Here is a 13,327-nt window from a genome sequence, read left to right as displayed (position 1 = left end):
ATTATTGTGTTACTTGCTCAGTTTTCTGTGTTGCCATATTATGTCACGGATGACTACACAATAATCTATTGAGGCAGCATACATTGCATATGTATCTGTACTCCTGAAAGACTCACAGCATTAGATATGTATTAGGATAATGAGCCATCCCAACTTGCTTAGAATTGATAGGACTTTTAGTGTTAAAATCAGGAAAGTACCGGACAAACTGGGACAAGTTGTCTACTTTATATATACAGTAGGCACTTCAGTTTTGCTTTTTATATATCTCTTATTGGTCCCAAACTTAACTTTCAAGTAAGCTTGCTTTCACTTTGCCACAAATATTTATTTATTGCCTAGAAAATATAAAGTCACAACCTCTGGGTTTCTTTGGGGTTTCCTGAAATTCCCTAGGGTTTAAAGTAGAAAATCTGAGACATTCCTGAAAAACACTCTCTCCCATCAGCTCTGGGTGTATTTACTAGAAATTGTGGACAGCCCTGTAGGAGCCTTCTTCAACCTGGCCCACAGCCTAGGAAGTCTCTCCTGCCCATCATTTCCCATCTTTCTTGGTGTTTCCATCATGATTTTGAGTACCTCCTTCATTTGCTTTCCAGAATCAACATACCCTCAGTTGACTCAGTGGCAAAGCCTCTTTCTTCACACAAGGATCATGTTTTTTCCATGAATTCCCCAAGTGGGGCCAAAGGATTTTTCCTCTTTTTTGTGTACCACTACCACCCTACTTCAACCTGCCCTGGGACAGCATTTGCCCTAGGCCATTGTTTTTCAGATAGCATTCCTTAAGGATCCACTGTGGCCTCTTTAATATTTCTTTTTTATTATTATTTATTTATTTATTTATTTATTTTATTTTTATTTTTTTCAATATATGAAATTTATTGTCAAATTGTTTTCCATACAACACCCAGTGCTCATCCCAAAAGGTGCCCTCCTCAATACCCATCACCCACCCTCCCCTCCCTCCCACCCCCCCATCAACCCTCAGTTTATTCTCAGTTTTTAAGAGTCTCTTATGCTTTGGCTCTCTCCCACTCTAACCTCTTTTTTTTTTCTTAAAACCATGACAAGTGTTTGCGGAAGCCCGGCCAATCTTCTCCAGTACAATCACGGGTCTGTGTCAACAGCCTCTGCAAGTTTGTACCCCAGTGTGTTAGTTTCCTGGGTCTTAAATAACAGAAATTTATTCTGTCTCAGTTCTGGAGCCTAGAAGTCCAGGGTCAAAGGTCTCAACAGGACTGGTTCTTTCTGAGGATATGTGGGAGAATGTGTTCCATGCCTCTCCTAACTCTGGTGGTTTACTGGCAATGTTTATCATTCCTTGGCAGGTAGATACATCTCCCAATCTCTGCTTCATCTTCACATGGCATTCTTTTTGTAAGGACAGCAGTCATGTTGGATTAAGAACCCACTCTACTCCAGTGTGACTTGATCTTAACTAATTACATCTGCAATGACCCTTTCCAAATAAGGTCACATTCTGAGGTTCTGGGGCTTAGGGCTTCAACATGTCAATTTCCAGGGTTGGGGAGGAAGTACAATTCAGTCTTTAATGCCCAGATCTTCAGGTAAGTTAAAAAAATAAAATAAAAACAAAATTCTGTGGACACTAAAGGCCACTTCTCCACCGTCATTGCTCATAAATCCATTTCCATTCTCCACTCACTTTGCATTTGATACTATTTCTGCTACAAGATTTGCATGGTTACCAGCATCCATTTATTTAGCACTCTATAGGGCATTGTATGACTGCAGGGATATTAAGAAATATAATATACACTTGACTCACCAGTTCTAAATCAGGGTATATCAGATCTTTTTTAAGGGAAGCCTGCTGAGGAAAAGTTGAATCCATGGCATAACTATTATAAAGGCAGTGACTCCCATCCTGATGAATAATAATTACAAGCTGGTTGCCTTTTTAAATGCTCTAGAGAATAGAATGGTGTGTACAGACATGGATTGAGAGAGTGTGTGCATGTGTGCGTGCGTGCGTGTGCATGTGCATGGAGTAGTTTATGATGAAATCACCAGGCTCCTCCCCAGTCTTCCTGCAAACATTAAGCCTTCATTGGGTGCACAGGGAATAGCCTGCATCTCCTCACTCTGACTGTGGCCGCTTGCTTCCTTCTGTCAGATCCCTGGAATTGCTTGACCTCTTCCCCTATAAAGAGATAGCTCTGTTCCAAAAGATAAACACCAGTAGTTACGGGGAACTTGGGGGAGAAAGTCGAACAAGCCTTCCAGTTATTGTTTCCCTGGTGTTCTCACGTAGAAACACAGACGATCTTTGTGGATGAGGTATTTCTGACTCTGGCAGTTACAGCCTGAGATGTGAAGGCAATGATGGATCTTCACAAGGGTGGGGAATCAGAGCACATGGGAGAGGGGGTTCTTGCCTTGTCTCCTCGCTTCTTTCCAGGGACACCCCACCTCTGAGAAATCCCGGGAACGGAGGAGGCACCTAGCTAGTGCCCATTTATGCTGAGCTGCCAGGAAGGCTGCTAGCTTGCTGAGAGGCGGCGGGCAAGCCTGGCACTCAGCTCCTCTGCTGCCAGATCAGGGAGCTGTGTGCTTAGCGCCTACACCCTAGGCTCCAGCTCTGGGCAGCCCCGGGTGGGCTGGGGGAAAGCGCGAAGCTCTCAGTCAGTGGCTGCAAGTTGACTCTCCCTCACTGTTGCTGCTGGCAGAATACCTACACCAACGCGGACAAGCTCCTAGAGGCTGCAGAGCAGCTGGCTCAGACGGGGGAATGTGACCCCGAGGAGATCTACAAGGCAGCTCGACACCTGGAGGTGCGCATCCAGGACTTTGTGCGCAGGGTGGAACAGCGGAAGCTTCTCCTGGACATGTCTGTCTCCTTCCACACGCACACCAAAGAGGTAAGGCGAGTCGATGGAAAGGGGGCGTTGGCTGGGTTGATTTGTTCTGGCAAGGGTCAGGGCAGTTTCCCAGGAAAAAACGGCCTCCAAGGTATGCCCAGGGGCCTGGGTGGTCTTGGGGTTACTAACCTCCTGACAGTGATGATACTAACAATTTGCTCCTGATTACCTGTATTTAGGTCTCAACCAAAATGAAACATTTCCTTCTCATCTCTAGTGAGGAGGGAGCCACCCAGGCAGGTAGTTTAGGGAGTCTGCTAGAGCATTCAGTCTGCAGCTAGAGAAACTGGGGGATCCCTAGTATAGAAATAGTCACTGCAAGAGGAAATGTAAAATAGCAGAGACTCCCTTCCCCCCCCACACCCAGTTTCTTATGGTTGTTGTTTCCTATCAGAAATCAGTCCCGCAAAACTTTGATCATCTTTGCTACCAGCAAGAAACGTACGGAGTTTGCAAATGTGTTCTATGCTTTTCTTTTATTTTTTTAAAACAGAGACTTAAATCTTCTTAATGAGGTCTGCTCCAGGGTGGTGATGTTAATGTGAGTTGCTTCTCACTTGTCTGATTGTGGAGTGGTGGCCGGTGAAGGAAGGGAGACTGAGGTACCCTCCATGCAGGAGGAAGCCAGCTGGGCTAAAATCTGGTCCTGAATCATTCACAAAGCAGAGACGGGAAAGGGGAGAACGGATTATGTTCCACCGTTGGCAGGGCAGAGAGGCTCCCAGAAAGGAGTTGGGTTGCAAACCTGCAATTGCTTTTCATTTCTGATTAACATGGGGGCATTTGAAATTGAGTAAGTGGCCAGTAAGGAGGCACATTTGGCATCTTCTATAATAACACCCTTGGCAGATGAACTCATTAGGTGTATGCATGCTTCTGTTCCCCCAGGAATTCATTTTAATGGAGTATTAATTAAAGTGTGATTGCTTCTCAGGAAAAAAAAAATTAACCCTACTTAATTAAGTTGATTTGTGATATTTGAAATGCATTAAGAAGCCTGGTTGTTACTACTTCACAGGCTTTTCTGACACTTGGTGGGAATGAATGCAAATTGTTGCAGTGCCTATCAGAGAAAAACATGAAAAGATAATGTTTTCTAAACTGAGATTCCCCAGGCAGATGAAGGGGCTGTGAGCTCCCAGAAGATGGCTCTGCTTCCTCTCTGTGGGATCCACAGCCCCTCTCTGATGAGTGTCTGTAAAGCAAGGGGATTAGCTTTAATCCAGGTTTCCTGCCTGGTTGTCTGCTCGCTTGTGGCTCACCCGATTCTTAATAATGGTTTCAGAAACCAAAGTCATGTGTATTCTCCTCTAATTATGAGCCTGTGGGTGATGGAATGGAGCATGAATGAACAGGAGTCATATTCCTCGTGAGGGCTGTGGGGGTGCTAGCTACCTAGGGAGGTGGAGGATGAGGTCAGTTTAGCTATATCTCCCACCTTCTGTACATGGAGCTAGAAGGCTGGGATCCTAGTCCAGATTCTGCTGCTGTAGAACCAGGTGAGCTTGTGCAGATCACCGTGCCTCTGGCCCTGGGCTGCCTCATCTATAAAATCATGCTGTTGGATTCAGTGGCCCTGAGATCCCTGATGGTTCTAAAGTGAATTCAAAATTCCTTTCTTTTTCTTCTTCTCCTCTTCTTTATTTGATGTTGATAACAATAATAATAAATAATAGTAATTCAGTCTGAAGTAATACACCGAAGTGACAGACCTGACCTAAGATATGGCTCATTGTGAGCACTCAATGTGTAGTAGGTAGCATTTTTCTAATTGGGTACCTACTACGTGCCAGACACATGGAATCCTCATGACGATCTTATGATCTAGATTTTATTAAACATACTTTGAAGCGGGAAAACGCAGGCTCACAAAAGAGTCTGTCCAAGTTACGGAGCTTCTAAGTCATACAGCAGAGATTTTACCTGGCTTCCTGAAGACTGTTCACACTTGCCCCTGCCTCTCCACACACTTCTGTTTTCCTCCTGCATCTCCTTTCCTCGTCTGCTCTTCTTCCTTCTCCTTACTCTTCTTTTTTCTCTTTACATTTCCAATCTCCAAAGCAGGCCTTGAGGAGGAGGGTGGATCTTAGCGGAGAAATGTAAAGTGTTGCCAGGTTGTGGGTGTGAGCGACAGATGCTGGTAAGTACTGTCAGAGATCCTTCCTGCCTAGTTAGGGCTAATTTCTTCTTCTTTCCTTTCCTCCTTCCTTTTCTCTCTTCATTTCTGCCTGCATACAATCATTTTCTGAGTTTTTGCATTAATGCCAGTGTGTAATAGAATGGCATTGTGGGATATAAATTTGAAGGAATTAGAGCCTCCTGTACAGGAGATTTCTGAGCAGGAACTGAGCATCCATCTTCCTAAGTGATTTAACCTAGACTTCCTGTGACTCCCCAGGCTAAAGTTCATAATTTTACTTTTGCCTACTTACTACATCAAAAGATTTGTTCTACTTACACTCAGAGAGGAAACAGGAGGAAAATATGAAAAAGATATGCTCCAGGCCCATTTCTTCTGCAGATTTGAAGACTCTGTTTAATCCTACTGGTCCTGCTTTATGAATTCTTGGTGGCCATACGAGTCTGGAAGGTTAAAATCTTCTAACCATTTTATTGCAGTGTTATTCATAATTTGAATAATTAGAAACTATTTGAATATTCCATGTTGAGTGATCCATTAAACATATCAGAGTGCATCTAGCTAGTGAAATATTATACAGTCATTATAAATCACATTGTAAAAGTTCATTAATAGCATGAGAAAGGGCTTGTAGTATAATACATAAAAAACTGTATATCCAGCGTGACCACAATTTTGATATGCACGTAGAATAAAGACTAGAAAGAAATATACAAAGAAGTTAAATGTTATGGGTGATTTAATTTTCTTTTGCATTTTTTTTGGTTTTATAACTTTTCTTCAATGATATTTTCAGCTGAAAATCAATAACAATCCCAATAATGTTATTTTACAAAAACAAAATTTGTCATCCCTACTTGGAGAGAAAAGTTACACTATAAAGAGAGGTGACAAACATGTGCCTGGGACCTTCCTATGCTTGCAAAGCCTCAGGTATTAGTATATATTGTGCTCAACTTTCAAATAGCTTCTTTTTGCCTGGGGACAGGAGGGCAGCTGGCATTTTGCTGGTCTGGAGAGTGAGGAAGCATGTAAGGAGAATTTACCCAGGTCCTCATTTTCTTTGTCCAGGGAGAAGGCATTTGTAGCAGGTGTCATCTGCTCTGCAGAGATTGTCCAGACAGAATTCTCCTTCCTTGCTGTGTTTCCATGGAAATACTGCAGTTTCTGGGCTTTCAAAATATCCCTTTTTAGGTATTTTTGTAGTAATAATATGAGAGTCAAATTAACTGAAGAATGTGGCCAAGATAATCAACCTCAACTCTTTATTACACAGCTTAACTAAATGCCCATTTCTCTTTGTTTCCAACCTTGTGAAATCATTCTTCCATGCTATTTCCTGCTCAAACAGGCACACACACACACACACACACACACACACACACACACACACTTCTCAAGACCCTCACGTGTACACATGTTCCTCTACCCACCACCCACCATAGAACCAAAACTAAATCAGTCTTCAAAAGGGATGATACTCTCAAGATCAAGACCACTTCATCCTCTATTTCAATTGCCAAACTGTCATGGTGCTTATCGAAGAAATAAAAGCTGATAGTTGATGCCAAAGAAAAATGATCTCTTCAAAATGAGGGAGGGGCAGTTTACCCTGTGGAACTAGTGTCCATTAGACATCTTGGGGCCGTCGATTGTATCATCACAGTGGCGGCCAGGGCTGTGCAGATGGACTAGCCAATCAGCAGGTGAAAGTGATAGAGTAAAATACCTCTTTCCTTAACCACTTATCCATAAGCCTCATTATTTCTACAAACCTCCTAGTATCTCCTTTCCTTGTCCCTTCCTGACTGCCTTTTTCCATTGCCTCTTTCTCAGGCTGTCCCACTTTGCAGGCAGGATAGGCTCCATGGGCTGGCCCCTCCTAAATTCACTAGTTCACTATTAGGACTAACTTTATGTAGGCTTCTAACTAACTTTAAGTCTTCCTTAACTTTACCCCTGCGAATGTTCTCAAACTTCTCAAGTTAGGCCCATTCTTTGGGTATAGGTATTTGGGGCCGCAACCACATGTGTTCTCTGAGAGAAAGAACACATAAAGCCTCTAAGTATGTATATCAACATGGACCAAGTATTCATTGCCAACCAAAGAGCAGACCCCTAAAGGGGTGGGTCACAGTACAGGTATGTTTGATCAAGAAGAACGTCTGGAAATGGCTGAAGTGTGAGAGTCATTCTGGAGCACTGGATTAATGGAGAAAGCACAGTGCTAATGTGTGAGACTCTCAATAAGCAGAAGATAAAGAGGATTACCCTAGGGGAGAGAAAGCAAAATGGAGAACAATAGGGAAAAAAAAAATACATGGTTGCTGTTACTGATTACCTCACATACTCCATGATTTTACCCAGTTCTGGCAGTCGTTGCTTCTTGTAGCTTGAAGTGAGAGAGAGAGACCATTCTGACTAGGTCTCACTGGTGCTGCCTGATAATTAGTAAATTAGTAACAGAAGCAGCTCTCTGATGTGAATTCTTTTCAAAGCAACCTAGGCATGCTCTTTAGGGATAAGTCAGATGGACACATACACAGAAGGAAACCCACAGGATAGGAAAATTGCAGCCTAGGAAAGGAATATTGATCCTTACTCATAGTTTAGTGACACTAATGTTCAGTTCTGTCCACTTTATGCCTCGGAGGTGCTTATTCAGAATTATGAGCCTGCAATTTAAATTTGCTGCCACCAGGAGGTGACTGTGTACATGTGGCCTCATGGGATTGCAAGTGACTCACTACTCAAGCTTTCTAGGTTGTAAATAGTGTCTTAACTTGGTATCACAATTATCCTCAAACTAGTGTTAAACTTTTTGGACTTCGGATGTCTCAGTGTCTAAGTTGTGACTGCAGAGTTGCAGTTTAGAGAGGCATTTCTTTCTTTCTTTCTTTCTTTTTTTTAAACACACACACACACACACATCTGTGTTTATCTGTCTATATCTATATATCTATAATATAAAATACCCATACGTATAGTTAAAATTCTGATTCAACACAAAAAAGTTTATTCCAACCTTCTCCCTTTCCCCTGGCAGTAAGAAACCTTAATCCCATTGTGTACAATACGTTTACTTCCTCGATCTTTCAATACACATTAAGCATTTCTTTACTACCCTCTCCTTGACATCAGCCTTAAGAGACACCATAGCATGTTAGAGCTGGAAGGGATTTTAGAGACAAGCTGGAGAGACCACACATATACATGTGTACACGTGCACACACCATGTTAAATATGAAGTAGTTGAAGTAAAGTAGTTTTCCCATGCTCACGGAATAGCCTGACAATGGCAGAATCAAGAATTATCGCTAGTAAATATCAATTCCATTCAAGAGTTCCTTTCCTTCTGTTTGTTCTTTTAACAGAAGGAAAAACGGAGAAAGATGTCACTAACCCTTTGTATTTGGTGTTGAAGTCCCCTTCACTATCTCCAAGTCAAATTGTCTTTAATCACTAGCAATTTTATTTGACATTTTAAACTCTTGAATGTAGACTGCTTCCTTTTCTTATCAAGCTGCTAACCACTGGGCTGAGCTGCACTGAGTATTGTATCTTACTATTTATCTCTTAGCTGATTTTCCTTAGTAGGAAGTAGGTTTTCACTCTGCCTTAAACAAGAGTTTGTTTATAATACAATAGAATATGGGAACCGAAGTGTGAGAAATCAGTTTCAGTTTACTGGTCAAAGAATATTTGGGGGGAGGACATGTTGTTTTAATAATATTGACTTCAGAGGCCAGAGTGTATCCTCATATGTCCCTAGTGTTTTCCTGGTCCCCTTGTTTGTAACACTGACACCTCATTTTTATCTGGAAAGTTCTGTCTTTGTCCCTGCTCTTTAACTGCATGACCATCAGGAGGAGGGAGTGCCATGAATCATGGTGGATGTCCTCAGAAAGAATGATGCTTTCTTCTGTACATCTACACCAGAAGTGTTCAAGTTTTATTAAGGATAAATAAAGGGGGGGGGAGGCTATGAAGCCATTAAAATAGCTTAGGGATGGTACTGAGAACAAAATTATCTTAATTCAAATAAAATTCTCAAGATTCATATACGCCTCTTTTCTCTCTTATTCCTGTAACAATGAGTGCCAACCTTACCCTGATCAGTCTTCTATCTCAATGCCTGTCCTCCCTTGAGACATTGAGTTTCTTTTCCTTCTCTTACATGACAGGCTTGGTGTCCAGGTTTTATCTCTCTTCACATCTTTTCTTCCTCTCCTCTCCTCTCCTCTCCTCTCCTCTCCTCTCCTCTCCTCTCCCCTCCTCTCCCCTCCTCTCCCCCCCTTTTTTCTTACCTTCAGAAATATCTAGGTTTTCCAGTCTCTAGGCTTTCCTTAGACATCCCAGGACAAAGCAGCAAAGAGAGGCCCAGCTCAGCCTAGCATTCTGAAGGACCAAATCCAGTGTTGATCTTTTACCAGTTAAAAATGGAAGAAGTATTTCACACTTTCCCTCTGCCTTCTAGTTGGATCTAGGGGTGGCTTGCATCAAAAATATCTTTTATTTTTGAGGTGCCTGGGTGGCTTAGTCAGTTAAGTGCCTGACTCTTGATTTTGGTTTAGGTCATGATCTCATGGTCATGTGATCAAGCCTCGTGTGAGCCTCTGTGCTGAGCAAGGAGCCTGCTTGGGATTTTCTCTCTCCCTCTCTTTTTGCCCCTCCCTTGCTTGCACTCTCTATCTCACACACACACAAAATAAACAAGCATTTTAAAAAAAAATTTTAATACATTTTTAATTTTTTTTTTTAGAGAGAGAGAGCAGGGAGGGGCAGAGGGAGAGAGAGAGAGAGAGGGAGAATCTTAAGCAGGTTCCATGCCTAGCACAGAGCCTGATTCGGGGCTTGATCTCACGACCATGAAATCATGACCTGAGCTGAAATCAAGAGTCGGATGCTTAACTGACTGAGCCACCCAAGTGCCCCCAAAAATATCTTTTAAATATAGTATCTAGCATTTGCTATATACCAAGTACTGTTTCTAAATGATATATATAGATACAGATATCTATATAGATAGATATAGATATATCTCACTTATTTGTGTATATATACACACAGACATGCATGCACACACATATATATCAAATTAGTAATATTTATGACTCTGTGGGGATAAACGCTACTATTATCCCCATTTTACTGATAAGGAATACTGAGGAACTGAGGTACAGACAGGGTAGGTTATTTGCCCAAGCTTATATAGCTGATACGTGGTAGAACTGTGGTTTGAAACTCTTTTTTTTTTTTTTTTTTTTTTTTTTAATGTGGGACCTGAACTCATGACTCTAAGATCAAGACTGAGCTGAGATCAAGAGTCGGATGCTTACCAAACTGAGTCACCCAGGAACCACAGGGGTTTGAAATTCTTAACCATGCTACATGCTATATTGCCTCTGTATCCAGTAGTTTTTCAGAGAACCCATTATCTTTTACCCAGGGACTTCAGCACCTTTAGAAAATGCTTTTGGTCTCCAGGCAAAATGGCAACCATAAAGTATGAAATAACAAGAAGCAACAGTGACCAGTATCCTGAACTTCCTGATTTCATACTGATTTGTAATAAATACACTCATACTTATAGAAATATGAATCCAGCTTATATGGTCTGGAAAACTTGTTTTATGTTTTTATAATAGAAAAGTTTATTTTTAAAGGAAATAAACTGAATTACAACCAGATTATTAACTGCTAAATGACAGGAACACTGAATAATAATAATTTGTATTCCTTGCAGCTATCATCACAACACTATGAGCTTATTAATAATGCTATATGTTTACTTAAAGCATTAATAATAATTAATTTAATATCCATAGTCTTTGATGAGCAGGGCAGATGTTACTCCCATTTTGTAGATTAGAAAACTAAGGCTCAGAGAGTTTCTCACCTGTCAAAGAAGGACATTCTTTATACCCTCTTACATGCTACCTCTACGGCTTAGTGTTCTTGTTAACTCACCCTCTTCTGTCACATCCAGAGCCTCTCCTATCTGAAGAACAAAGAATAACTTGTCTGAAACTTGAAGACTATTTTTGTCTCTCTTTATTGATTCTTTTCTTATCTCTAGTTACAAAGGCCATACCATGATTTACCATCCTGAGAACTAACTAGATGAGATGATATTCTTGAGATGGATGTTTATCCGTGTTCTTAACATGGAAGACATACATAAATGTTAGAGCCAGAAGGCAATTAGCCATTTTATTTAATGCTTTCCTTTTTACACACGAGGTCATAGATGGGCAAGGGTGAAGTGATTTACTCAAAGACACCACGAGTTATAGGAAGAACAGAGGCCAAAATCCGCATCTTCTGATTCTATCAATTTTCTCTCTATACTGTTTCCCTCCCCCCAACCCCCGCCCCTGGTAGAGCCCTGAGCTGATCTTTCTGGATAGCCACGTGAAGATTCCTTATTTTTAAGTAAGCATCAGACTTGTCTTTCCCTCCGTCATTTTATGAGCATGCTCCAGAGGAGTAATTAGCAGTAGAGCACTGTGGCAGGCCACTGGAGACCTAGTTTCTGTATGAGGAAGAGCTATCATTACATGAGTTTTCAGAATTCAGTTCAACTCTTCATCATTTCTAATCCTTATTCTGCTCAAAACATTACACTTAGCTCTTTTAAAGTTGTCTGACCAGTCATATCACCCTGACAACATTTCAGTGCTTTGAATATCATGGGGGAAATGTCTCATACTTATATTGAAATTAAGATAAGCTACATTTTTAGCATTCAACCTTCTAACCAACCTAGTAGCCCTGAAAAGAAACAAATAATTTAGCATAGCACATATTTTTAAAATTAATCTTCATTTGGTTCTTATGGAGCATCACATTCTTTTTTGCGTATTTCCAAAATCATGATACATTTCCAGGAATCAGCATCTAGCTGCCTGAGGTGTGCAGAATCCTCCTTTCTGAAAGATGAAATAATATATGTCTATCACCAGCCCTCTGTTCTTCCTACTTTCTCAAAGATGAGCAATCAACCTTGCTCTAAGATTATAAGTTTCCCTGAACCACAGGGAGGTTAAGCCAGAGGTGGTGATCATCCTTAGGGAATGGAACCATTAATGGAGTAAACTTAGCAGAGATGAGTAATGAATATAAATATAGGTGTGCTGATGAGAATGATAGTCTGACATTGCACTGACTGGTTGAGGGTAGGTTGGGTGACCCCTGTCCCAACTATCTTGTCCTTGCTCCACCCCTGGCCTCTCCTGTCTGCCCTGAGTGGGGTCTCTGCTCTCTCCCCCACAGTTGTGGACATGGATGGAAGACCTTCAGAAGGAGATGCTGGAGGACGTCTGTGCAGACTCAGTGGATGCGGTCCAGGAACTGATCAAGCAGTTCCAGCAGCAGCAGACTGCCACTCTGGACGCCACGCTCAATGTCATCAAGGAAGGCGAAGACCTTATCCAGCAGCTCAGGTCAGCGCCTCCCTCCCTGGGGGAGCCCAGCGAGGCCAGGTCAGCATGGGCAGTGCTTTCCAGTGGGAAATGCCCTCGACTAGATGTGAGATAAGTCATGTCCCAGTCTTGGCTCAGCCACCACCAGCTTTGTGGTCTTGTGTGAGCTTCAGTTTCTCCATCTGTCAGATATGAAAATGCCTGTGCCATACCCAACTGGAGTTTAGAATGAAAGTAAATGGAAAAGCTCTGATGTTTCAAGGAATTATTTATCATTCATGCTATTATTTAGCAATCAATAAGTAACATAAGTACAAAAGTTAACAACATTCAACAGAAAATAATAACATCTTCATTAAGAATTATGGCATATTCGGGGCACCTGGGTGGCTCACTCAGTTAAACATCTGACTCTTGGTTTTGGCTCAGGTCATGATCTCGCAGTTTGTGAGTTCGAGCCCCACTTCAGGCTCTGCACAGGTATCATGGAGTCTGCTTGGGATTCTCTCTCCCTCTCTCTCTCTCTGCCCCTCCTCTGCTCATGCTGTCTCTCTCAAAATAAATAAATAAAACTTAAAAAACAAGAAAGAGTTATGGCATACTTGGTCAGGTGGAGAAATAGCCATTATGGAGTATAGTGTTATTTGGTATCTGATCTCAGGCTGAACTCTGAACTCTAGTGCCCCAGCTGGCAAAAATGGTTGGCTTTGGGGATCCAAAGCCGTCCTCCATGAGGATATAGAGAGTTTGTATTGTCATCCCACTCTGTTCTCCATTACCCACGTATGACCCTTCCACCATTCCTTGCTGCCCAGAAAATACAACTCCTTCTGTATCAACTTAAACAAACATAACTAAGAAAGAAAATCCTGTCTAAA

At 41.7% G+C, this 13,327-nt stretch overlaps 1 protein-coding gene across 5 annotated transcripts in view; it reads left to right on the top strand.

Moving 5' to 3' along the window:
• Positions 1-13,327, top strand: part of LOC115523297 (kalirin) — a 482,303-nt gene that overhangs the window by 341,812 nt on the left and 127,164 nt on the right. For 3 of the 5 annotated variants that reach the window (XM_030329203.1, XM_030329200.1, XM_030329207.1), the window contains exons 11-12: positions 2,694-2,885; positions 12,301-12,509. In XM_030329203.1, coding sequence (XP_030185063.1) covers positions 2,694-2,885; positions 12,301-12,509 — 401 coding nt within the window. The remainder of the gene's footprint in view (positions 1-2,693; positions 2,886-12,300; positions 12,510-13,327) is intronic. The other 2 variants (XM_030329206.1, XM_030329205.1) reach the window with 1 other exon arrangement.

The sequence above is a fragment of the Lynx canadensis genome, chromosome C2 (genome assembly GCF_007474595.2).
Source record: "Lynx canadensis isolate LIC74 chromosome C2, mLynCan4.pri.v2, whole genome shotgun sequence".
NCBI lineage: Eukaryota > Metazoa > Chordata > Mammalia > Carnivora > Felidae > Lynx > Lynx canadensis.
This window is presented reverse-complemented; position numbering and strand designations above follow the sequence as displayed.